The following is a 27,558-nucleotide window of genomic DNA, read 5'->3' on the forward strand; positions in this document are numbered from 1 at the left end:
ACTGAGCATGATATCCTTCTTGTCGTAAGTGAGCACAGTGCTGTGAGCATTCACAGTACTGCACAGATTTAAGCCTAGAGAGACTGTGACTCCTCTTTAAGCGGGACCCAGTGACTGCTGAGACTTCATGCAACACCAGTATAATTGTGTCCAGAAATAGTGTTCTCCCACAGGGGCTACACTCAAAGCCTGGCAGTAGAACCAGATCCTTAGGTGTGTTGCTGGGTCATTGCATCTATTTTGCTCTTTCATAGATGAGCAGCCTTGTATGAACCATTTCAGAATGGTGTACTTTAGTACAGCAGAGTAATATAAATGGTAGAAAGTGCTCTATTTTCTATTTCAGTAAGTAGTAAGGCTAAGCAATAATTTGATAGTACAAAAATTACACTGTTTAATTGAAACTTTAAATAGCTTTGAAAAGATGTTTATTCACGAAATAGAGTTCCAGCCTTCTCAAAGATCAATGAAAGCTGTGTGAGTGTATTATTTCTTTGAGGACTAGCACAGCCAGAAAGTGTTATGAAACCATTATGGATATTGGCTTTAAATGGAAGCAAACAAATTTTAAAACAACTAACCCACCAGCTTTGATTCACTATGCTTGATTTGCAGTTGAATAGGCTAAAATGAAATAAAACTAATACATGCCTCAAGGTTACAAGATAATTTTTCAGCAGAGCAGTAAAATAACAAACACAGTTTTCTTCAAACAGAAGAACAAAAAAAACCTGCAGGAAAATGTCAGCACTACATGGAGCTGTTTGCAAAACATCAACAACTTCTCCAGAAAAGAAGTCAAATTTTTTTCACGTAATTTTCAACCAGCTCTCCTCAAATGCTTAGAAATCTCTTTTAATAGCCAAACAGAGACTTGGCACCAACTTGAATTCTGTGCGGCGACATCATGAAGCACAGTGCCGTAGGATAATACAATAACAACCCTTCTTATTCTCTTAATATTTTCCCCTTGGTTTGGTTTGCCCAGAAAGTGCTAGAGGTTTTTTTCCATCATTTCCCTTTTGCCTGAAATACTAATCTGTTGCTAATCTGATCCGTGAACCAATTACCCTGTCCTCCAACAAATGTGTCATCACTTGTCACTGCAAAGCTCACAGGATGGTGCAAAGTGCTAATAAGAAGGCTGATAAACAGCAAAAATACATCAACTGTCTGATTATTTATGTTTATTCATTTTAGAAATCATGCAACTAGTGTCACAATCTTTCTTCTATTACATTCTATTAATACAGCACTTGGTCCAAGTCTTTTCTAGAGCGAGCCTGTACATACATACATGCATACATACAGGAGTATATTCTGTCTTCTTGTTCCTCACTGGAAACTCTATTATTAACAAGGCAAGCAGAGATGAGAAATGTGCTCAGGATCATGCAGTGGCACAGAAATGGTAAGGAAGCCTCCCCCCGTGCTTGCTTCTCTCCTAACAGAGACAGAGATGTCTGTGGCACTGCAGTAATACAAATTACAGACAAGTCTGCAGCAATGCAAGATCTGATTAGCAAATAGGTGCAGACTTCTTTGGTCAATAGTAGGAAAACTCTTTCTGACCATTTAGCGAAAAGAACCCAAATTGAATTGTTTGAAATCCCACTTATTACATATCTGCCAGTCTGTGTGCTTCCATTTTGACAGAAAACCCTGTCTTAAATATTCACATTGGACTAGAACAAAATAAACTAACAGAGGGGCCAGTGGAATTGGGGATGTTTTGAGACGGGCTCTTTAAACAAACAGGTGATTAGTAACCAGTGTTCTCCTCTGCAGATATCAATATTAAGAGGAGCATGAATACTATTTGTTCTCAGAAGCTGAAAATACTGCATTCATTTCAACGGCAACAGCATTGTTTTAGCTGTCATAATACAAGGCCCCTGGCAAGGTACGTAGGAGGAGCTGACATGCTTTTGTAGGCCAACTGACACAATTGGGAGAAAAAACAAACAGGCAAGTATATTTTGCAGTCTGTAAAAGCTTGTCCAGTTTTTCCCTTCCCCCCCCCGCCCCTCTTTTTTTTTTCTCAGCTATATCCACAAGTCTGAAAAAGCAGTACCTCTCCACTTTTATAACAGGCACACTAACACGGGACGGAAAGTGCAAATGTGCTTGAGGACTTAGAGAGATATAAGATCTTTGACAATTTATTTCAAATCCAACCAACCAACCAGAAACCCTTGTATGAAGTTTAGTGGGTTTTTATGGTAGAGAGAGATGATCAGGAAAAGCAAGTTGCATTCCCCTTTGTACAGTTACACACTTGCTATGCTTAATGGCATACCTGTAACCAGCAGTGGAAAACCTTAACAGATGTTCCCAACATTGACAGATCTTAGGTGAGATAAAATAGTTTAGACAGCTGGGTACATTAGGGGACCATATAAAACACTGTTCATCTTCATCCTAAAATTCTGCCAAAGGTTTGGGGTTTTTTTATCCTAGTCTCTCTTAAGATTTTCTTTTGTTTCCCTTACCTCTTTCACAGCATAACGGCAAAACATCAGGAGAGAAAGGTGAACTCAGAAACTCACACACGACAAGCTGCAGAAGTTCCTCTCTGAGCAAACAGGCCGTTCTGTCGTCAGCTACTTTTGAAGAGCTTGCAGATGCACGAATTGATCTTCATGCTGACTTCAACAAGCAAAATCGAAGCCCTTCAATAAATCACATATTTCTGAAGCTAGACTTTCCTAGCCAGCTGTTTAATACGTACTCCGTTAGCATACGATGTCTGACACCGAGACCTTTAGTTGTAATGAGTGGACAAGCATTTAGATATTCTGAGCCTTTAATCCTCATTCAAATCACTGAAGTAAATGTAGTTTTCCCCTGGAGACAGTTCAAGAAAACCAATATAAAAGCAATGTCCTCTGTTTAAAAGTAGATGTTAGCAAGCTGCATGCATTTTAGAGGAGTTCTTTAGGTCTTGTTCTCACAACACCAGTGCCCCTCTAACTACATGCACAAAAGATATAGGGCACATTGCATTTAGAAAACAGCACCCTCAAACCAACAACTTTTTCCAAACACACTTTCTCTCATTATGGGTCTGGCATGAATGGGGAATGCAAACTGTTATGCAAAGCTTAGATTTGTGTGTATCTGCAGAGCACATTCCATCTCTAGCTCTTAGACCCTGCTGAAGCTTGTCATTATTCTTGATCTCAAGGACTAACTCTTGCCTTCAGCAACTGACAGGATGAACCAAATCAAAGTGAAAAGGGAAGAAACAAGCAGATGTCACAAATGTCCCCCACACCCGGGACTAATCTGAGATGAATTGAGTAAGCATCACACTGCCCTATGCATGGTGGGGAAGGTTTAGTGCATGGATGCAGGGGCAGTTCCAACTCTTGCTGATAACCAGGAGAACAACCCAATGCACTGGCTGAGAGACCCCAGTGTACACCTCGCCTTTGCACAGGTGGAACTAGAAAGAGCAGCTCCTATCTGATCAATTCCCACACAGGCAGCAGTATCCCCATAGAAAACCACTCAGCATATGTGAGCGCCATAGCTCAGGACAATAAAGGGTTCTGGGCTTAGCTTCACCCACCCAGGCTGCCCAGCACTTTTGAGAAGAATGACTGTTTATATTATTTTAAAGAAAGATGCTTTGGTTTCTGTCATTTACTTTTTTCATAAACAGGCATTTCTAAACTTGGGATCTTCATTAAGAAGATGCTAAAGGAGTCTTGTTCTTTAAGACTTGTTTCTTTTAAGCCCCTAGACTTCCAAAGCAATCTGAATAATCCAACTGTAAGTCTCCACATTAAGTTCAGATTTATAAAATCTCAATCGGATTTTTGCTTGAGGTTTTGTAAATCTGGTCCTAATACAGATACTTAGAGATGGAACACAGATCAGCTTGAAACTTTGGGAAATTAAAAGAAATTAAAGTCACAAATAAAATCTGTACACCAAATATTCCTTTCATTGTAGCTGATATGAGAGAACATACAGACTTTGTATAGAGTTTGTGTTCTCCATCTATTTGATGGCTAAATTAGAGCTGCTAGGTAAAGGACAGATGAAGATAGTAAAGTTAAAACCCTCTTTATTTTCTTTTACTTTAGATCTGTCAGAAAGATCTTGAGTTTACTCTTTCAAACTTTCCAAGGGTTGATAAAGGATGCAGCAAGAATGTTTATTTTGAGTTCTTTCATCTCCATGAAGAAACAAAATTGTTATTAAAGACTTTAAGATCTCTTTTATCTGACGTTAATTAGCCACTGGGAAAAGAAAATACAAAAAAAAAAAAACCAAAAAAAAAAACCAAAACATGCTAGCAAAGTCTGACTTATCAAAACATTTTCCTGTCTCTTATTAAACATTATCTCATTTGGCTGTGGCAATTCACCACTTCACTATTTCTCCAGTGACTGTAAAATTTTGCAGCCCTGGTAGGATTTCAATTTCAAAAGTGAAAAGCAAGCAAGGGAGAAAAAATAAAATTGAACCATTTGTTTTCTGAACACATTTCAAGGCATCCTCCATAGATCTTTTCCCTCACAGGTGACCTTTACCAAGGTACATTTGTCTAAAAGTTGACCAATGCTCCTGTATTTCATCTGGAGTTTCTCAGCCTTGGTTGATATCAAGCACTCCAGCAGACAGGTCTCTCTCTCACCTATATCACTCACATCTAAGAATTATGAGATCCTATAAGAGGCTGGCAGTAGGCAACAAGAGTTTACATTTACAGTACTCAACTATATTTCATGGAATTACATGATAACGGCCCCAGATAAATTCTCATTTCCTTGCCAATGATAAGGATCTTAGGTAGAGACATCAACTGTATCTAAAAGAAGACATGCATGCCTGCAAAACAAGGTCATTTTAAATGCAGGATGCCTGCTAACAGACTACTTCTCTGTAAATTCCTTATAAAGCAGAGGGCATAGTAGTAGCATTATAAGCACTAGAGTTAGTTAACCTCTGCTTAAAAAAGTACTATATTTGAGTTAAGACAAAGCTTGAGTTGTTCAAATTTTTAAAATCTTGCTGGATGAGGAAGATATCTCCAAATATAGGAAGTATGTCTTGAGTCAACCGAAGAACAATTTTGTGTTTTAGCATGAAAGATACAGCATCTCACAAATTCTGGTTTAGGAGCTTGTTAATCAGACCATGTTCACTGGCAAACAATTAATGCAACACGAAAAAATGTCAGGGAAGATTTAGCTACAGCAACCAGCTAGGAATTGGTGAGGGACTAAGACGCTTGGAGAAAAATATCAGAAACCATGGGTCAGTGCAGGTAATTTTGAAGTCATACCACTCACCCTGCCATGTATGTATTCATACACAGAGAAACAATTATATAAATAGGTATATACTGAAAGAAACTTGTGCCAACCCAAATCCTTGTATCAGTATCTTTTTTTCTGATAGGAACCCCTAGGCACAACTGAGAAAGGAACAACAAGCACCTTTAATCTAGACAGGCCAAATATTCCTCCCCAAAACTACCACAGATTTCTTTCCTTTACGCTCACTAAGGATGCTGGCAGTTAAATATGCTTTCTGCAAGAGGACCTTCACCGTGATAAATGACAATAGCTCCTTTGATTTTAATAGCATTACATTAAACTACTGCAGATAAGGATCTGACCCTCTATACTTCTGGATTTGACTTAGGAAGGCATTACAGCATGGCAGGTGGTCTCCCAGCTTATGAATTGTCAAAAAGACAGACAAAGAAGAGAGAAGCATGCAATGGATGACTTTATTTACACAGCCTGCTCCCTTTTTCACTACATATTTCTGGAGTTTCGAAAGACACCTGCATCTGGTTTAAACACCCATCTGTGGGTGAATAGAGGATGGACATTTTTTATGATTTGCTACCTGAAAAAAACATTAGTTTTCCCCTTCAGAGTTGATGAGGTTCTAGCAAGGAAGCGTTAAGCATTAGGCAAACTGCTGGGGTGGCGATGTGGTGGTGGCTGAGTAACTCAGAAGCCACTGTAACAGCTGGCATCTTTTCTCCCCCACCCTGCTCACTGGGAACCAGCCTTTGGCAGGAGCAGCGTCAGCAATGACATGTCTCCTACCAACCCGGCTGCCCATTCCAAAGAGGCCTCAGGGGCTGCTGGTGGCAAGGGAGAAACTCTGCTCCCAAACAGCTTTTCCAGAGTGAGGAACAGCAGCAATGGTGTTATGGGAGATGGAAAACAAGTCATGGTGTCAGACTCTACCCATGGCAGGGAGATTGGAACTAGATGATCTTTAAGGTCCCTTCCAACCCAAATTATTCTATGATTCTATGATTCATGACTGAACATGGGAATCCCCTCCTTTATCCCCCTTGCCTTCCCCAGGAGCTCCCCTGAACGAGTGAATATCCTCATGCAGACCATCCTCTCCATGTAACTATCTTACCTTAACCTTTCCCATTTTTTCATCCCATCTTCACAGAGAGCTCAGAGCTTCTCTCATATACAGACTATCAGGTTTCTGGATTTTAGTAGTGTTTCCAAGCATTCTCATAATCCCTTGCTACAAATCAGGACCTCCTTCATCCACCTCAGGTACTCCTTTCCCCCAGGAGCACACCCCTTGCTCTCCCCACTGCCCGATTCCTTCTCTTTGATAGGAAATGAAGGAATACGTAGAAAAGCATAATGTCTGAGAGACAAGCAGGTAGTGTGCTGTGTTCGTGTTGCCACTGAAGGACATGGAGAACTACCCCCCACCCCCAAGTGTAGCTGTCAGGTGAACAAGGAACGTTTTGCTCAGAGGCAGGCATCCTGCAGTTGGGCCAGGATGCATCAAGAACTTGGCTGACTCCTTGCCCTGGGGAGGTGGCCTCAGATACAAGCAATTCAGCAGGCTCCAAAGTGTCATATAACATGCAGTAATTAAGTGCTTCTGCTTTATGGCAGTAATAAGTAATGATTTAATTACTTGGCTTCCATTTTTACAGAAAAGGTTCCAGTATTAGGCCAGTAAGAGAGAAGAAAACAGAATCATCACAAACTGTATGATCATGGCGAGCACTCTCTGACCTTCTCCCACCCACTCTCCAACCAGCCTGAGGATAACTTCTCTGGGATATTGTTGTTGCCCAAGCCCATCATCTGTATACACACTAACTGAAAACATAGCGCATATAAATTCCTGCTCTCCCACCAGCAAAACCTGGCTGAGCCAAATGTTACCACACCCATGCAAGTGCCTGCACACATGCACTGGGACAGGAGGCAGGAACAGCTGAAGCTCATGTGTCATGAACCAATGTGTTTTTTCACAAGGGATGAGAGCTGGTGTTCCAACTAAGTTTATCAGAAACAGCTTCATCAGGACTGCAGTGAGGGATGCTACCTGCTCACTCCCCAGCTCTTCATCTAGATCATGCAGCATCTTTCACTAGCATCTTCTCAGTTCGTACTGAAGAGTTGGTTTTCTGTTGTGCTTAACTCAACATCTGCAGCAAAAGTAGCACATTCATCAGACACCTAACACTGTTGTCACATAACACGAGCAGTCATCACCCAGACACCTCTACCAGCTAAACGTGGCTTCCATACTTGCAGTCATTGCATGCTGTATCAAAACAAATCTATTGGTATCAAAAGGAAAAGCATTTTAACACCGATTAAACACTTGCCTGCAGGATTTTCCAAATGTAAAGCCTATTTAATCATTAAATTTCTGTGGGTTTTCAGGAAAAGCAGCTCAGCTCTGAATGATTCACTCTTCTCAGCCCAAACCAGTTGTTCTGTTTGCTAGGAACGGCATCTATTTACTCAAGCAGTCAGGGGCCAGGCATGAAATGTGTGTCAGGTCTCCTCAGGTCCACAACTATGTACCTCTGAGTTTTTAATTGAGGTAGTTTCCATGAAGGAACTTTCCTCCACCCCCTCAGAAGAACCTGAAAATTTAGAGCTTGTTCATTTCAAAATAACTTTTTGCTCACCTCCACAGTGACGCTCACAGAGGACAAAATGGTGCAGAACAGAAGTAATTGTGGAAAAATACTGGAATACAAGCATTTTAACAATAATGGTGGTTATTTTCCAGAAGCCTGCTGACTCCAGCAGTTTTGCTATGAAGTAACTTTGTGGCTGATGCTGGCTGAACAGTGACCCATTACTGGAAACTTAATAACATACAGTCAACCAGATTAAATATCCTTTGGTTTTACCCTAAAAAAGCCTGTCTTTATACACATAAAGATTCCAGAGAACTCTATGTACAGCCAAATACAAAAAGACACCATCTGTCTTTTATCACATAAACAATAAAAAGTTGAGACAATTGTCGTTGCTGTTTGCCATCAGCGTAAGGAAAGGCTAGTTCCTCATTGCTACTCCAGAAGTCTGAGGGTACACTGCTGCAGAGCTGTGATGCCATTGTTTAGAGGTCAAACCCACATTAAACCCTTCAATATAAAAGCAATTGCCAGAACAGTCACTCAGTTCACCCCATATCAATAACACATTTATGGCAGAAAAGCTGGTCCCATGGCAATGGCAGAACTTCTATTTTACACAGAGCCCAAAGTGCATTCCTAGATTTCAGAAAGAAATTTGCTAACAAAGACAGTACAAAATCAAATTCATCCAGGAATTATGGTACATCACAATATGAGAATCCAAGATAGAGATTGATTTTCTTTTATCATCTAAAAATAACATTTTTTTTACAATTTGAATCTAGTACGATGCTTCTAACTATAGTTTCAGGATTGTCACAGCTTTTGAAGAGAAATAAATGTCTCAAGGTACTGCAGAGCTTGTCTTTTGAAAGGATACCTTTACATATTATCCAGCCTTTCTGAAGAGTCTGTCTTCTTCTACTTCAGAACTTCAGAATAAAATACAGTAAATTACACTTTGTTCATTTATTGATTGGCCATATTTTTAAAAGTTTGTGCATACACATCACATCAAATTTTCTCTGTAAAAACTCTAGTAAGTTAATCAGCTCATGAATCTTGTAAAAAACATGAGAAAAGACCAAATCTACACCCATTCATGCACATACTGCCAGGTCTACCATTCATAGCAACGGGAAATATTTTTTGATAAGTGCAAACAAGCTTGCTGAAGATTCATTATGAAGAGCTATGAAGGTTTTTGAGCCACAAAGGTAATATTAAACAGCAAAAGACTAAAGAGAAGTGGAAAAACATCTAATATTTTGAGTACAGCTGCATTGTGGTTAGACAATCCCTTCTTGAAAATTAAACTGGTATTTTTCAGTTTGTAGTACTGGAGAGTTTCATGTTCCAAAACTAACTTCTGTTGTTCTGTAGAAAAGTAGCCGTGAAATTAGCTTACCCAGATAAGTCAATTATTCAACATGCTCATCAGAAAAAAATCCCCAACAAAACAGGTACAGTGTTTCCTAAAGGTCTCGTGTTTAGTGATGACATGAGGAAGGAGATAAGCAAAACTGTGTTCTGTAATAGCAACCAGACTTCTGAAACACAACAGCAAAAAGGTGTGTTGGTTGCCCCATATACAGCCACGTTAAGAATATAAAAGTCAGCATCAGCTTGAGAATCCTTAATACAACAACAGCTTTTTTCCTTTGCCACTAAATTTAATTAACAGGGTATAGAAATACTGTCTAGAGAGCTTATTTGTTGCAGCCCCGTCTTTTTTTTTTCAGCCAACTTGATATGCCTCAGTATTCTCTGTTGCAGAGAACTCCATTTATAAGAGACTTTGCTGAAAGTGAATGTTAATCTGGCTTAGGTACAGAAATAAAAAATTGGTAAGCCATAAAATGCAGCATTGAGCACAAAGTTAATCCTCAAAGGAAGAAATAAGAATAGGTTGTGCTAAGGCTTTTTTTCCCTTCCATTTTGTCCAGCTTTGATTTATGAAGAGGACCTGACAGTTCCAGAATCTGTTTCTCCTTTCCATTTTTTCCCTTGCTTTTTTGCATTAAAACCTTTCAGAGCATATCTAAAAGACCATGGTCTCACAGCCACACTCATGTAAGGAAAATGGATGATTTTTAATATATACCTAAATATTTGTTTTCAGATATGCAGACAGGTAAATAAACAGACCTCCGTGCAGACAAGGTTTCCTTAACATGTTAAACTTCAATTACCTTTCAAACACTAGTATTGTCAGGTCAGATACTGCCAATGCTAGAGCAGATATGTTCAAAAAGACCTATTTTTCCAAATTAAGCTAGAGCTATGAAAAAGTGTAGTGGTCACAAACTCTTTGGTTATGAGGCAGAGACTAATAATTGTGAAGGATAAAGATCTCTAAATAGACTATTCAATACATGGACTTTTTTTGTTGCTTGTTTATTTTTTCCCTCGCTCAGTGCCCAATTTAATCTGCCACTGACAGGCTTTGGAGATTGTTGCATCTTTATGAAATCTGCTTGCAGACTGCCACACCAAACCAGCAGTATGCTCACAACGTGTGTTTGATACCACACAGCAGAATTAAGAATAATACAGATGTTTGAATTCCCAAATACTTTGCTTCTCAAGTTTCCCCACAGTAGGCAAAGCTTAAAACCATCTCATTTTTCATTCTGGAGCTTTTGTAGGATTTAGCAGCTGCATTTGGACTCACAATCATCTCAAGAAACCTCCTCCAAGGGGCATAACTATCTCCTAGGAATAAAAACACAGCCAAACAGACTGCAATGCCAAGAACCCACTCATTAACACGCGCCAAAGTAGAGAACAGATCCAGGGACACAAGCCACATTTGCACTCTCCAGTTTTTACAGACAGGACTGTTTCTTATGAGCCTAAAAGGCAGTGCATCATCCACCTAACCATTCTCTTTCTAGAAATTCTTATTGCTTTTTGTGAGCCAGAAGGAAAACAAAAGGTTGTTCACTAAGGTCTGAAACAGCTTTATATCATAAAACTACTTTAAAGGAGATTGTAGAGAGGTGGGTGATGGTCTCTTCTCCCAAGCGATAGGACAAGAGGGAATGTCACCAAGCTGCGTCAGGGGAAGTTTAGATTGGACATCAGGTAAAATTTCTTCACAGGGAAGGGTTATCAAGCACTGGCAGAGGCTGCCCAGGGAGCTGGTTGAGTCACCATCCCTGGAGGTATTTAAAAGATGGGCAGCTGAAGTGCTTAGATATATGACCGAGTATTAGACAGGTACGGTTGGAGCTGATGATCTCAAGGGTCTTTTTCAATCTAACGATTCTATGATACCAGATGGATTTGACTAAGGATCTCAGAAAGAGAAAGAGGATGAGCTATGCCAGTGTTACCCAATTTTATTTCATGTCATGTGCAGCTGGTGCTGGGATGGGGAGCCACTGTGAAAGGCTGAGGACAGAGGTGTGCTTGGCTCACAAGCAGCATAAATCATGGCTTAAAAACAACAAAGCAACCTGCTTCATGATTAAATAGGGGAAATGAAAGCATCCCAAGGCGCTCCTGTTTTATCCACATGCACGTCTGTACACATATCTGACACTCGTGCACACGACTAGCATCAGTGAAATATGAGTGAATGTAAGAGATGTATGGATGACATGCAAATGTATACAGTCATGTATGTATCGGCATGCAAAAACCACCTACTTCAAATACTGCCATGGTAAGACACGTACCTCTACATTTAATGCTTGCTTGTTGGTTTCACTCCTCAAATTAAGTGACTTGGGCAAATAAAAAATAAAGAAGCCAGGGTATTTCCCTGTCATAAGTGCACTGTGAAGTACTCATACTTTCACTAAGTCATCACACCAGTGAAGACCATCAAATCAGAAACAGACAATAATGAAGGGATTTCTTTGTGAAAAACAAGGCTTTAGCCCTGTTTTAATGAAGAACCTGTAAGGAAACGCCATCATTTATAGATGGACCACCAGGTGAGCTGTAAGAGTTCTCTTAATAATGTTCCCTCAGGTTCCCAAAGAAAAGCTGTCACTCCTTTAGCTAACACTGTCCTAACTCAGCGTGGGGAGCTCAAACCCTGCCCAGCAGTTAGCACTGCAATGCACAGGGAGGAAATGCTAAAACTTAAATGTGATATTGTTTTTCCCGGGCTTCATTCCTACTCCATGCATGCTAAACCTTGTCCGCACAACAAATGCCCCCTCCTGCCTAACAGGGAGGGCAGTGCAGCACAGTTTGCATCCCATTAGATGCATGAGAGCACTGATGCCATAAAATTAAGCCCACCTTCCCTTCTTCAACAAACACCTGCAGAAGCACATCAGAGAGAACAAGAGAAGCACAGACCTGTGAGCCTTTCCTAGGGAAACTATCCCTCCTTCCTGGGATGAGCAGGGACTTTTCTTCTTGAGACCTGTATCTACATAAATGTTACCAGTATTAAATAACATCCAGCAGACTTGACTTCCATGAACTTGTGGAGCCCTACCTTTGAATATGTTTTCTTCTCTACGGTATTCTGCACCTTATTAAATGCATGCTCTCTTAACAAAAAAAAGATTTCTTTTTAAAAACCCAGCACCTGCTGTCTGGTATTCTTTAATCAGCACTGCTCTATTTTCTGTTGCAAGAAACAGAGATCAGTCCTCCTCCTGTCAACTTTTGTGTACCACTCCAGTTTTTACCATGTCTTCTTCTGGCATCTCATCCCCATGCTTGGAGATGTTTGATTCTATGTCTCTTCTTCTACAAAACCAGCTTCATACCCTTGATTATCTACTACCTTTCTCTACATTTTCTGTAGTTTGGAGACTACAGATCTACTTATTTTGAGATGAGGAGAACTTGAACTGAATGTAATGTTCCAGATGTGGGTTCATCACGGATTTTTTGAATGGTTTATTATGTAGTTCCACCACACTGTCTATTTCCCTCCTAATAATTTTTGTCACCGAAGTGTTTGTCATCAAAGAGCTTCCCACTGTGCTTCCAAGATGTTTTTTTCCATTTGATTATAGCCAATTTAGAGAATATCCTTTTGTTTATAGCTAAGGATATGCCATCTGCAGTACCTCGCAGTTATTCACACCAAATCCAACCTTCATTTTATCTTTACTAACTGAGAAATGTGAGAACCTTCTGTATTTCTTCACAGCTAACTGTAGCTTGGACTGCCCTTAACAACTGTTTATCATCCACAAATGTTATCAGTTTGTTGTTAACTCCCTTTTCCAGATCATTCAGACATACATTGCACCGAATTGGTCAGATTCTGAGATCTTTGGGACACTTCCTCAGAAATTTCAGTAATCATCCTCCTTCAAGAAAACAGATAATTTCTGCTTACTTCTGTCTCTTATCTTTTAACCAGTAACTTGTTGGTAGGATGATTTTTTTCCTCCTTCATACACGCTAGCCTAGTTTATTTCAGAATATTTGCCAAATATATCCACAGCACTCCTTTAGTACCCATTGGCTCTTGGCCATTGCTAAGGTGGGATTCTTGTTTTGGATTTGCTTAGAAAAAAATATTACCATTTGTTGTGACCATACTACAGCTTTACATCTAACTCTACCAGAATTTACAACTTCTTCTACTTTCCTCCCTCAGATTTCACTTCTACAATTTAAAGACTATGTTTTTAATCCCTTAAATCTCATTTACTCTTGCTTAGCAATGCTAGTTTTTTTCCAGGTGTGGGAGTAGAGGGACATCCTTTTTTTAAATTGAGTTAGATTCACTCTGAGACCCCACTGCACATCTAAACACGCTACATGACTCCATGATACCTTCAAGCATTTTAGCCTCCAGCTACTCTTTTTCTTTTCCCTTTTTTTGCTTGCTTCCTAATGCTTATGACTTGCTTCTTTCAAACTGAAAAAACACTGCAGTGGATTTTCTGTATGACAACTTTTGTAAAACAGGATTCTCTTTCCTGCCTGGGAAGACCTGACCTTGTATCACCACACTTTGTTTGCACTCGGCCCCTGAAAGTTACAGCAATTGCAGAGTAAATTTTGCTGAAGACTTAAAAATTTAATGTACATTAATGGTGAAGACATTTGTATGTAATTCTGTACAAAATTGAGAACACAATAAAAGTATGGGGACTAAATGCACACAGGCCAAATGTACCATCACAGATTTTACCCAAAGAGCATAACAACACTAGAAAATTAGCAGAGAAAAATCAGGACTAGTTTTGAGGAAAAAAATAGCATTAGGAGAGTTATCGTTTACTGTTCAGGAAAAAAAATATCTAGGAATTTATTTTTTTTTTAAAATAGGGTAGTGAAATGAATGGCATTTAACCAATTGAACCTCAGCCCTATTTTTCCTGAAGCATCTTAAAAAAAAAAAACCCAAAAACTAAGAATCACTGTGTTATGCATTTTCCTCTATTTTCTATCATACACTCCCTCCTGTGAATATGGAAACATCAATTTCATTTCATCATAGTGTATTTCTACACTAATGTATCACAACTAAAAATATACTGTGTCACTCATTTTTGAGCAAAACTGTTTTGGTAAATAAAATAACACCTTGAAATGTTATGCAATCAAGGTTTAAAAATTTTGAGCCGTTGACTTCAAAGGGCAGAGTGTAGGCTTTTCTACGCACAGTAGTTTTAGACAGAAAGGTGTGCAGCAAACATGATAAAAACAAGTATCTTCTTACACTGGTTTTTATCTGTTTCTTTTCAACAAAAAAAAAAGAGATGCAGCTCATATATTTGAGTCGACAGGAATACTAGCACTGTCTGGTCAATATAGCCAAGGAACAGTGATGTAATTCATCTACCTCATCAGCTAAATTCAGCTTGATGAGTTTGCACCTATTGGTTGGTAGAGCACTGCCTTGTTTCTTAGATTTTTCATTACTGGCTTCAAAAGAAGAAATGAAAAGTTTTGTGAGGAGAGATGTTTGACAGAGAATTAATTAAAGAAAATCAGAAGACCTGGAGAACCAATAGGAAACCATCCCTCCAGCGCCTTTCTACAGAGTACTGCTTAACGTGGCTTAAATCGGTTTTAGTCACGATTTGAACACAGGGTCAGAAGCTCAGCTTGGGCAAAACTGTACCAGGTCCAAAACCAGTCTTACAGATCAAGTAATAAACTGGAAAAATGAAAAAAAAAAAAAAGATAAATTATTTATAGTATTGTCAGTCAGTGTTAGTGAGAGTTTTTTGGAGTTTTTCTTCTTTTTTTTAATAAAAACTCTGTCTGAAAGCAAATTTTTAAAAGCTGCAAGCATTTTAAGACTGTCCAGATTTTCATAAATATTGCTGTTTAAACAGTTTTTTCCAAATTTTGTGGAGAAACTTCTGCATTTAATTGTGAATAAACAGCACTGGATTCTTGATTATGTTAGCATTGCCAGCACAGTCCCATCACTTAGCTAGTCCTCCCAGATTTTTATGAAAGTAGGTTACTAGCTGAGATCTCAAATATCGCCTGGGAACACAGCAACAGAAACAAGACAAATTTTCCCCTGAAGGAGATTTTAGAGAAATTAGGAGGATTATATCAGAAATGAACTTGGCTCAGCCTACACAGAGGGACTACACATCGTGTTCAGCAGGGTTTGTTATATTGCCAGTACAATACAACATTTTATCTGCTCTCTTCAGATTCACATGTGTATTCAGCTCTATTGCTTTTGGCTCCCACAGGAGGCAACACAGAACTCGAGGAGCTATGGGCAGTACTTTGGTGATATTGGTAAGTTCAGCAAGGTAGAGATTGAAAAAAAAAGAAGGTATAAAAATGCAAACCAAGCAGGACGTATAATCAACAGTCTCCTCTCTCTAGAAAATAGAATTTTTACTTAACAAGGGAAGGGAAGGAAAAGGAGGAGGCAGAAATATTGGAGATATCTTTTGGACAGACTGTGCTCTTTACAAATATTTACATTCTCTTAATATGTCAAAACCTGTCCATCAAGATAGAACTATACAAATAGCTAGGCTGGCCACATGAACAGCTACTCACCAGAACTCAGCCCACAAAGATGTCATAAAAAAATTGATTCTATGCACATTTAAAAAAAATATTTTTTTCCCCTCTTCTGTCACCTGCTTTGGAATAAATTTTAGATATTCTTTTAACAACATTCTGAAAGAAATACGATAAACAAGCTCATGCCTTCTGAAATATAAAACAACATAATTGTAACAGAAATAATGGATAATCTAATGGTAGATAGGACTGGATTTTTAAAAAATTTTTTTTTCAGGCTATCCTTCAACATTTGTTTTTGCAAAGTAGCATTTTATATTTTTTTTAGCCCACCCTTCTACAATTCCTATTCCAGTGTCAGGTAGACTGGATCTATAGGAATTTAGATGCAAGTATTGTTTTATTACGGCAATAAAAGACAAGAGGAATACATTCTTGTGAATTTGTTTCCTTCGAAAACTTTATCTATGAGAAGAAAAAACAATCATATTTTTAAAAAGAGCTGAGCTTTCAAATATCCATTTCATATTCAAAGCCGACTTTAACTGCATGGGCTTTATATTTTCTTAAGTACTTATCCATAAAATCTGACCAAAATATTTTCTAATGCACAACAGAATATGCCCAGCCCATATATTAACTTATTTTATTCAGCTGCAGCCTAAAAAATAAAGCCACTACTTACAAACCAATGTACAGATTAGGACTAATTTTATTTAACTTTTTTCTTTTTCTTTCTCCATCACTAGTAATACTCTGGTTTGAATACTACACTAAGTTTGCTCTTGCTTTCTTGCTGTCCTTCCCAGTGCTGGGGACACCTGTCTGAAATTCAAGGGAGGCAGTAAGTGGGTGCAAGATGGAAACCCACCACGTTTCCCCACTTACCTCTCTGTGATGTCCTGCACTGTAGCTCCTTCATGTTGGCTCCTCCCCAGTGCTGCCAAAAAGCCCTCCGAGTCTTACTCAAGCTTCAGTTCCTTACAGTTGGAGTTAGGGCTCCCTTCTCTCCACACATAGCACCTCTCTCCCATCACAGCAAGCAGTCCCCAAAACAGGCTACCACTCACCAGCTCTTCACCTGACACCCCAATCAGAGAAGTGCTCTTCTGGAACCCTCTGCTACTGGACCTCTCGCAGCCCCCTCTGTCACCGTTACTCTCTTCTACCTGATCAAACTAAGTGTGCTCTGGCACCTGAGAGGTTTCTGATCAATAAATTACTCTGCTTTACATGGTTCAAATTCAAGCTTTTATTTGGCTTTAAATTAAAAAAATAAATTTCGTTATTAAATAGTGGAATGGGTCTAAACTAATGTTTACATGTTAATTCACTTGCTTCAGGATACCACCAGAGAAATAATTAAACTATACCACCCCAACAAAACTTCCTGTTAGAAAGCTCAACAGTGGCGTAATTCAATTAAACAGAAAAAAAATTCCCGAAGTCTTAATGTTTACAATGAACATTATAAGTAAACCTCTGGTTTTAGTGTCATCCAAATCTAGTTTCCGTCACAAAGGCAGTCATTGTATTCAGAATACTATACCACAGTGCTAATGTCATCAGCTTCATCTGGTTTCTTTTGCCTGCTTGGCAGGGATTTCAAGTACTCAAGGTGCCTCCTTGCATCCTCCTGATTTTGCCGGACGTAATAAACCACATACGAGATCACCATGGTGAACCAGCCAAACATGGTGACCAGCATGGCATAATCAGTAGTCTTTTTAGGAAGGTTGCAGAGGTCAGCATCATTGGCAGCATTGAGGAACGGTCTCCCAGCGTGTTCATCCAACACGGATGTCTTGCAGATGACGTTGTTGGCTGTCTCGTGATTGGATGCCATGCTCCTCAACACCTGCTGCAGCGTGCAGTCACAGTGCCAGGGATTGTTTGCAATTCTGGCTCTGGCCTTTAAGTTGTTGAAAGCATTTTTGTGCACGCTCTGAATCCGGTTGTCGGACAAATCCAGAGTCTGCAGGGTTTCTGCCACCCCTTTAAAGGCATGTTCATCTATAAACTCAATCCCATTTTTTGATAAATTGAGGACTCTCAGTTGGTGCAAGTCCTTAAAAATTTCATTGGGGATAGATGTTATCTGATTGGAGTCCAAATAAAGTAAGACTGTTTCTGGAGGAAGATCTCTTGGTATCTCCTTGAGGTTCGCATTGCTACAGCTGACATTCAGACCTCCGGAGTGAGAACAGAGGCAGCCTTTTGGGCACATACTGGCAGAATGAAAGCACAGTATCATGAGGACAAAACTTTGTAAGAGCAGACACATGGAGAGGGAACGAGTTAACCACAGGTCTACCAAATGCATGCTGGGGTGTCAGCATAATCACATGACCATTTCTCATTCAGGCAACAGTGGTGGGAAAAGGATCGGCAAAGCTGAAACGTGGCTTCATTTTCTTCAGTAGGACTAGTCAAAAGTCACTAATATGTGGGTTTCCTCTCGGCAAATACTCTTCTTAGAAGCACACCTACAGAGAGGAAGGAAAACAAGTTCCTTATACCATAAACTCTGATCACAATTCTGTTTTCATTAAAAAATAAATAAATAAAATGAAGGAAATGTGAACCGCAACATTAAATAAATGATCTATTATCCTATCAGTGCACTACAGGATTTATTTAGGTAATTCATTAGCATTAATCTGGGTGTACTACAAATCCCCAGTACATTTACTATAAATTTGGGCTTTAATACTTATTAGAAGGACACACTGGTTCGTTTTTATCACAGATTTCTAAAACAGCTATAAAACTAAATTACAGTTTTACTTGCTAAAGAACAAGATACGTTAACAGGAGCTAAGACTGGATCTCCAGCAATGGTGACAGGTAGGTGAGGAATTTGTGGTAGCTAATGGGAACTTCTCCCATAATAATTTATACTATTTTAAGTCCATATCAAAGTATTTCATCAAGGAAATATTTTTTACTATATTAAGAAACAAAAATTAAGTAAACCAAATACTGCTGCAAGACACCACAAACATCCACCATCTCCTTGTCTTCCCCTCGTCTCCTGCCTTTGTGAGACAGTACTGTGAGACCCACAGAATTAATTTCTACTTCCAGCTTTCCTGAAAATTTTCATTTAACACAGAGAAAAAGAAAAAGTAACTCACATCCCCCTAAAAATAACACTCACACAAATGTACGTACGAGCAAAACAACAAAAAAATGTTATTAATGGCATGTAATTTGCTAATAGAAGATATGAAAAATATTGTTTCTGCTTCTCCCCTCTCAAGTTGGCTTAAAAATAGTAAAAATGTAGAAGCTTTTCCATTTTCTCCTTTAATTGGAGCACAAATACAGAAATCTGAAATGCTGACCTATAAGGTTTCGAAAACAACCTCATTTATTTTTTCCCCTATTATGGTAAACTATGAATTTTGTAGGCACAAAAGGTCCATTTGTTTTCATATACATGCTCTCTGCCTTTGTAGCTGCTTGGATATTTGCAGCCTTCAGGTTGTATTTACATATAAATGATTTTTTTTTCCCCAAACCGACAGTGTAGTCCACTGAACAACAAAATCCCTGCAGGATGGATATGTATGATTCTACATGAAAAAGAAGAAACTGCATTGCAATCATTTTTCCCTTCAGAACTCGCATACTAACTGCAGTTTCTGGCACATCATAGTAATATGGATCAGATGTGTCATGCAGTATTTCAAACCCATAGCTCAAGTTTTATTTAACCCTTTTGCTGAGGCACAGTATGTCAGTAACCCCACAGAGAAATATCAAACCATCTTAATAACGTGTAAGTTGCGTTCAATTACTCCATTGCTACGGCTCGGGAATAGCAAAAAGCTCAGCATACTCTGACTACAACTACTGCAAAGAATAGTAATGTATCATGACTACTCTTTCATCTATTAACAGAGACAACCCAAGAAACCAGACAGAAAGCTTACACTTGGACTCCATAACACAGAAATCTTCTACTCTAAAATTAAAAAAAAAAAAAAAGGAAATTGCTAGCAATGAGAAAATGTGGAGTTAACCCTGGAAACGTGAACCATTAAGAAGGGAAGCAAGCAGAGCATGAAAAGCTCCCCATGAGGAAATGGAGGTGAGGCAGCACCCCCACAAGAAAGAGAGTCCCACAGGACCTCCATGGAAGAAGCAGGTCTATGTGAAAGAAGCCCATTCTTGCCATTTCTCCTTATGGCTCTTTGGTCACTGCAGTGCTTAATCTTCAGATCAGATGGAAATCTGCTACAGAAGACAAGTTACAGAAGTTGTTTTTTCCCAGCCTGCCCAAAGGTGCTAAGTACTTGCTAAAATGCGCAGCCCTTCGGAGGCCAAGCTGAAGCTGGCAGCTGCTCCTCCTGGCAGCTCCAAGCTGGCAATCTGCTCCTCCCTCCTGCAGCCCTGAGTGGTGCTGCAAGAGGGCCTGTACCCTGGAAAAAACAGACACCTATTTTCTTTTCCCTTCATGTTTATGCATCTCACTACTGTACTGTACCCAAATGGTAGATAAATGGTCCGGCTCATCATCACAGAATAAGCATCTCATCATTGACTACTTGTGTACAATGGCTTTCCACCAACGATACTGGAGTCCTACTGCATGAATGGACGGGGGTGAAAGTGCAAAGACCTGGAGCAGATGCTTCATTTTGTAGAAGCATAAAAATCGCACTGTTCTCACCAGTGTGTGATGATTAAATATCATATTCATTTCATCACAGGCTAAAAAAATCCTGCCAACCTGGTATTACACCATGGATCCTGCTGAGTCTTCCATAGTGCAGCTATGCCACCAGAGATCATGTATCAAAGATGCCCCATGCATCAAAACCCATGTGAAAGGTCTTCACCCCACTGAAGACAAATGAAGCTCTTTTTCTTTAATGTAGTAATGTGTTTAGAGTGAAAGAAATAGGGTCATTACAGACTAAGCAGGAAAGTGTTTAATGAAGCAATGACTCTTCAAAAGAGAAAACTAAGTAAATGGATAAAGAGGGAGAAAAACTCCCTATATTTTAAGCTGTTAGAAAGAGACAATACAAGTTGAAACCCATAATTAACAACCCAGTCAACAAAACTTAGTCCAGCAACAATAAAGCTCAGCAAATTCTAACTAAATTAACTGGAAGCAACCCAATGGGACTGAGCATCAGCCAGGGGAAACAGCTTTACTCACTTCCATAATCAGAATATCTGAGCCACGGGATAATTGAGGTTTGGGGTTCACAAAAAAACTTACAGCAAGGACTTTCTCGACTCACAGGCATCCTAGTAACAGCAACAACAGAAAAGAGAACTAGGATCTACACACCTGTATGCCAAAAAGCAGATTTTTCTTCCTGAGTACCTATCTAATATATATTTCTTGGAACACAATGAATGAAGGTAATGAAGTTGGATTTAAGACAAGAGATATATACCAGACTGAAACACTAAGGAGAAAGGGATGGAAGACACATATTTAAAATAAATACATTAATTGATTAGAAATCTGCAAAAAAAGAAAAAATAAAAAACATTAAGAAGTAAACAAAGGCACACGGAAATTATAGCAATGCTACAAGCACAGCTAAAAGCATGGGTTTTTGTGTACATTTCTGAAATACAAGTACAAACATAAAAAAAACTAATGTACAAGTCTAATACTGCAGGGCAATAAAACTATAGATGGAAGATCGCACAAAAGAATTCTTTACTGTCTTGCAATTGAAACTGATTTTCAAGTTTTCCTCTTCTCATGCTCCCCCAAGACCGTTCACTTAGTACAAACATCCAGCAACACAGAAACGTGTAGAAATCCTGAAATCCACAAGGAAAGTATATTTGCTTTTAATACACAGTGAGATTTCCATTGCGTGTCAGGTGTCGAGTAACTGCAGATGTTTGCCTTTCCAGCAAGCAAGGTGCAGTGGCTGTATCTTAGTAGTATTGCATTCAGGTGCTAAATCAGGTATTTGGTTAATAATGCCTCTCCACGATCAATTAATAATGTAAAGAAGTCTTAGTGCCTGGAAAAAAGGGCCTGCAGACTTAGAGAAGTTACACAGAAAGTCCATAACAAGACTTCTTGCAATATTAATTTATGCTGTTGTGTCTTCAGAGCAGATATAGGAGGCTAGGAAATGCTATAACCGTCACACAGAACAGCATAAAAACGACACAGAGACTTTTTATTGTTTAGTAAAATGCTAAGGCAACAAAAGATGCATTAAAAAGAAATCAATCATATATATAGTTAAAGATGTCTGACAACCAAAGAGAAGGGGAAGAGCAAGTGGCAGTAAAAGCAGTTTCTACTGTGGTGTAGAGACTTCGAGAAGCTCTTCAGTCATTACCCAAGTGTTCATATGTGTGAGTAGTTCCTCACTGGCCCTCCACATAGCCTCTGCCCCCACAAAAAGTGAGACTGAAGCAGGTGCCAGTCCCTTACACTTGAAGGCTAGCCTCTACTCTCAGAGGACTCAAAAGCCGAGACTAAAACCAGCCTTAATACGTATTCTGCCTATAGTATTTTAAACACACATACAACCCCCTCAACCATCAGGATCATCTTGCATCTCCATCAACATGAAGTCAGCAGAGCCATTAGCTGACGACACTCTTCCTGGAAATTTGTATCGTGCAGATGGGAGAGAGAGACTTACTCCCTGCTTGTTCATCAGATGCCTTCTCCATGCATTGTGCATCTAGATTTCAGTAGGGGGCTTCAAATATTACTTTCTAGCACTACTAAAAATACCTGTGACAGCCAAGTATCTTTGTTCAACTTGCTCCAACATCACAACAATTTCACTTGGAATTTCACCTGAGTTCTCAGCCATTTTCAGGTGAATTCCCAAATATTTATGTTGCGGTGAGATCAACAATGTCACCTTTGGTGACCTCATGGTTATTCATCAGGCAAGATCTCACATGAAAAAGACAAAACCATGACCCAATGTATTTAATATAGATGTCTTTATGTGGGGCCACAAAGGAAGTTGGCAGAACAGGATCACACAGGTCCATGCCAACATAAGACCCCCAGACTCACACAAAAGCATCATCACTTGTCTTGCTTGTGGTCAAACATCGATGGGAAGAATCAGCAGCGGCTCTGCGGTCAATATCAAACTGGACTTGGGTCTAGGACAACTCTCTGTGGCCAGCTCTCCACAGGGAGCCTGCTGATGTTCAAGGGCTTTATGAAGCTTGGCATCCACTGAGGGGCAGAGGACCAGCGGCATGTCCTGGACCGCTTACTGCCACATGCTTGGGGCTCCGCATGGTGCAGGGCAACATTTGCTGGATCGCTCACTGTCAGGCACTTGGGGGTTCTCACACAGAGTTGTTCCTAGAAAGAGTTGGCCATGTAGAAGTGTCCTGCAAAGGGTTGCCTTATGGAGAGTTGGCCACGGAGACTTAGCCCTTTCCCCTGGCCTTAACTGGATCACAGACTGTAAGGACTCTTCAGTGAACAAACATAGGAGGATTTTTAATTTTTGTTGTTATAGTTATCATTCAGAAACAAGCAGAAATGGGAAAATAGAGAAAGATATGATCCTAAAAAACATTCTTGTTTCCGAAACTAATCAGCACAGGCACTGCGCAGAATGCACACTTCTAGCAATAACAATTGGATAAATGCTGCACATATTTTGGAAGATGCTCATTCTTTGGGTTGCTCAGAAAAAAAGGACTGAAGGTGCTATGGCATCAAGCTTCAGTTGAAGTGTGTTCTACTTTTGAGCACAGAGTCCATCAGAAACTATGCTTCTTCCCATCCCTTTACACACACAGTTTTCCCTCTCTTGTCTCTGTTTCCACTCCAGGGGCTGATGGTCTCATCTCAGCTATTTGATAGATAACTGATCAGGTCAGTCAGCTGTCACCTGCCCTCTTGGAGCCCAACTCCAAGAACTGGAAAGTGCAGCACTGTCAATGGGCAGAGTACAGTTCCAGCTGTACAAAGAAGTTTTTATCCCCCCTGGTTAGGTTCAGAGATTGCATGGGACTACACAGCCATGGCACAAAATGGGTTGCAAAAAAACCAAAAGGCAGAAGTATTCAAGGTGCCCAGTAGATGAAGAGGGACAGCAGCAGTATCCCAAAAGTGTGAGTGATGTGAAGGGCAACTGCAGTGCATCTGGGATCCCGCGAGAAGCAGTGAGGTCACAGGAGCAAGGCAAGCCTGTGGAGTCAAGTCTGGGGGCACAGTATGAAAGTGAGGGCATAGCTGTCGGCCACCTACAGATTTTTATGTGGCTTCGAGGGTCAGAAAGTCAGGCTGTGAAGGTTTTTCACTGCTGATATCATGCCAAGTGATACTTCCATCTCATGCACAATCATCTGTGTGCAGATCCACAAGGTAAATGATGTCTTCACTAGCATTGGAGTAACTACACCATCCTCTTGTTGTGTGCAGAGAGCTGCATGGTGCACACATCTCCCTGTGAAGGAAATTCAGTGACAGCAACTCCATTTTCCCTATCAATAATGTAAGGTACTAGAATAATGTCTTGTCTTCAAACCTTGATACCCTGATGAAAAAGACTACGTCTTTACTCCAGCAGTGTCAACAGCTAACTAGAGATGTTTGGCATCTGCACTCACAGTTTGTATTTTTGGTGACTGAAGGTGCCATGATAAGAGAGGAATTTTATGTTACTGTAGCTTACTGCTCCAAACGGCAAGCAAGAACAGGAAGAGACAAAAGTAACAAGTCAACAGATCAGCCACAGGGGTAGTCTGTTGGCTTCATCATAATCTGCCTAGTCTGTCACTTTTTGGCCATCAGAAAAATTGCAAAGAATTATGTACAATCCAGTTTCCGAAGAATGTGGGTTGTAGGGCCTGCGGTACAATTAACCTGCCCAGCCGTACCATCTTTCTGATGAGGTACATCTGAGAAACTTAAATTACCTTGCTACTAACTTTAGGCACAGTACCTGAAGAAGCCCTAATTTGAAAGCACACACCAAATGGCACCACAGAGTCCACCACAAATGTAATGGTTTTTTTTTCAGTTAATACCAAAGGCATCCCTTTGAGCGACTGCTGACCCTCCACATGGGAGATGCACTTCACATGTCAAGGTGCCTCCTGCCCCTCTCACATACAGCTCCTACGACTTGCATATGAATGAATCTATAAAATGCTCGTATTTGTGTGTACAGCTCTACCACCTTCAAATGAAATTCTCAGCTCCCAGTAAGCTTTCAAGAGATTCCTTAAAAAAACAGCTTGACTTTTCAAGCCCAGCCTAAGTAACCTACCCTTCAGAGTAACAACCTTCTTGCATGCCAACATCAGAAGCTTGATACAGAATTAGAAAGATCAGGAAATAGACTCCTATGGGCTCTTTTATTAGACATTCTTTAGAGCAACTTGCACTTTGAATAAACATTAAAATTTCATAATTAAAAATCCACTGAAAGGGAACATGGTAAAAAGATAATTGGGACTTTTTTTCTGCTTTCCAGAAAATTACTAAGATGTTTTATAGTTTTGAAAGATTTGACATTACTATAACATTTTTTTCCCCTCTTTAAGACATTGACTATATTGGTATATAGAAAAGACGATCATTGATAAATTTAGTCTCCTATTCTCTATTAAAATAGGTCTTAACTTTGCCATATTGAATGCTTTTGATTTAAATCAGGTTTACCAAATTATCTACTGAAGTAGAATATACTCCTCTCTTTAACAGATTATTTTCCTTGAACCCACCTTTAATGTCAGTCAGTTTGTTACAGTACACACACAGACCTGCCTTGCTCTTCGTATCCATAAAGAGCTATATTTTATGTCCCCATAATCCTTTTTTTTGCCTTTGTCATAAATGCCATATACTAGCTTACCTCTAAAAATATTATTTTGTAATTAGTTTTGACAAGAGAGCCATAAGCTTGTCCTGTGCATCTGTGCGCTGTGTTTGAGAGCAGCTGAACCTCTGGAGGCCAACAGAATTTGTACACACCGCAGGAAAAACCTCCATGAAATTGCGCCTGGCACCTCCAACACTTGCAGGCTGAATCTGACCACAACTGTTTAAAAATAAAAGATTAATGTAAAAACAATGAGCCTCCTTCTTCTACATCTTACTCCACATCTCTCCAAGGATTTAGAAGATGGGTCAAAAGTGACAGTATCAGAAGAATAAACAAAAACATTATTTTTGTTCACTTCCTATGGACATACATTAAAACTACACCACAGCAACCTGATGGACTGAGTGAGTATCGATCTGAAGAGTGAGGATACCTGTGAGCTGGAGCTGAGCAGGAATAGCAGAACCTGAAGGAGCCACTTTGGATCTCTGTGCTGTCTGTGTACAAATTTCATGGGTACCAAATGAATTTCTTCAAACAGACAATACAGCCCTTTAAAATAATGCTCTCTGTGTACTCTCTGTGTTCCAGCAGGAAATGCACCACAGCACACCGCAGCTAAGGGAAATCTCACCAGTGGCACAGCTAGACTCCAACCCTCTCTGTGGCTCTGGGTGGAAACAAGAATCCGGTCTTGAGTCTTGGGATAGCCTCTGCCTTTCATGCATCTCTCCCTGGCACTCCTCAAACACAGTGCACTGCCTAGCTGCTTCACAAGGTACCACGTAATATAAATCCCCAGACAAAAGTCTCTGATAGTTGGAGGTTTTCAGGATCTCAGAACATGGGAAAATGAAATTCTAAAGCAGTAAGAAGAAAAATTAATAGAAGCCAACAGCAAATGAAGTGGGGGAAAAAAAGGGGTGCAAAAGATCACTGATTGAACAAATAATTGAAATGTCATGATCAATCAGTGTGAGCCTGAACTCTAATTACATAATGGATTCATTATCTAATGAAACACCAAATGTACTCAAACTATAACATTCTACCCTAAGACACAGCTCAGAATGCCCATAGACATTTTGTTCCCAGAAACCTTCCAGTATAGACATCTTTCTAACAACTGTTCATGGCAAACCACTTCCAGTTGCAGAAGCAAACAGTGTAGATAAAAGAAGTTTACGGATCCTAAGCCATGAATACCCTCTTAACAGTTATAGAGTAATAAAATGGTTGAGGAGGACCAAATGAACGTTTTAAGACATAACTATTTTCTGATTGTGAGATCACTGAATGCATCACTCCTTATTACAGATTAACAGCTTACTTCATTATACTGTGTGGGAAAATGAATCAGCACTTCAAGAGTGATAGGTTGGATTCACGTTAAAAAAAATGTATTTGACTTTTCTCTCTTTTCATGTCAAGTCAGGATTTTATAACTTGGAGCTGATAAATAACTGCATGAAGCTTAGCAGAAGTAATAACAGATCAATGACAGAAAAATATTACCAATTATCTCCTGCCTTTCCTTAGGATGCTTTACTCTTGGAAGTCTTCTGTGGCAACACATTTCATGGAACAAAATTAGATATGCTTGATGGAAATAAAGAAATGGCTTTTGGGGATGCTCTTAGACCTCTTTCTTTCAAGCCCTAACAAAGACTGAATCACTTGCTATTTAGATGATGTTCAATGCTGCCTAGTTTTTTCAGTTATCTCCCTCATCCTCTTCATATGACTTAGACTACAAAAGGCTCCTGACCCTTCCCTGAACAATATAACCTGATGGGAAATAAAACAACATTTTGTATGTGTACCTATGCCATCTTAAAAAAGGAAACAAGACATTATATGTACTTACGATGCCTGTGTAGTGGCAACTAAGTTAAAAACAAAAGGCATAAGATA

General features: G+C 39.6%; 1 protein-coding gene across 4 annotated transcripts in view; it reads right to left on the minus strand.

The window, feature by feature from the left end:
* Positions 1–15,602: 15,602 nt before the first annotated feature.
* The window catches only part of LRRC3B (leucine rich repeat containing 3B), a 46,437-nt gene continuing 34,481 nt past the window's right edge, over positions 15,603–27,558 (minus strand). For all 4 annotated transcript variants that reach the window (XM_054060811.1, XM_054060813.1, XM_054060812.1 and 1 more), the window contains one exon: positions 15,603–18,321. In XM_054060811.1, the coding sequence (XP_053916786.1) occupies positions 17,379–18,158 (780 nt within the window). In that variant the 5' untranslated portion in view covers positions 18,159–18,321 and the 3' untranslated portion in view covers positions 15,603–17,378. The remainder of the gene's footprint in view (positions 18,322–27,558) is intronic.

This window comes from Cuculus canorus, chromosome 2 (genome assembly GCF_017976375.1).
Source record: "Cuculus canorus isolate bCucCan1 chromosome 2, bCucCan1.pri, whole genome shotgun sequence".
In the NCBI taxonomy this organism is placed as follows: Eukaryota; Metazoa; Chordata; class Aves; order Cuculiformes; family Cuculidae; genus Cuculus; species Cuculus canorus.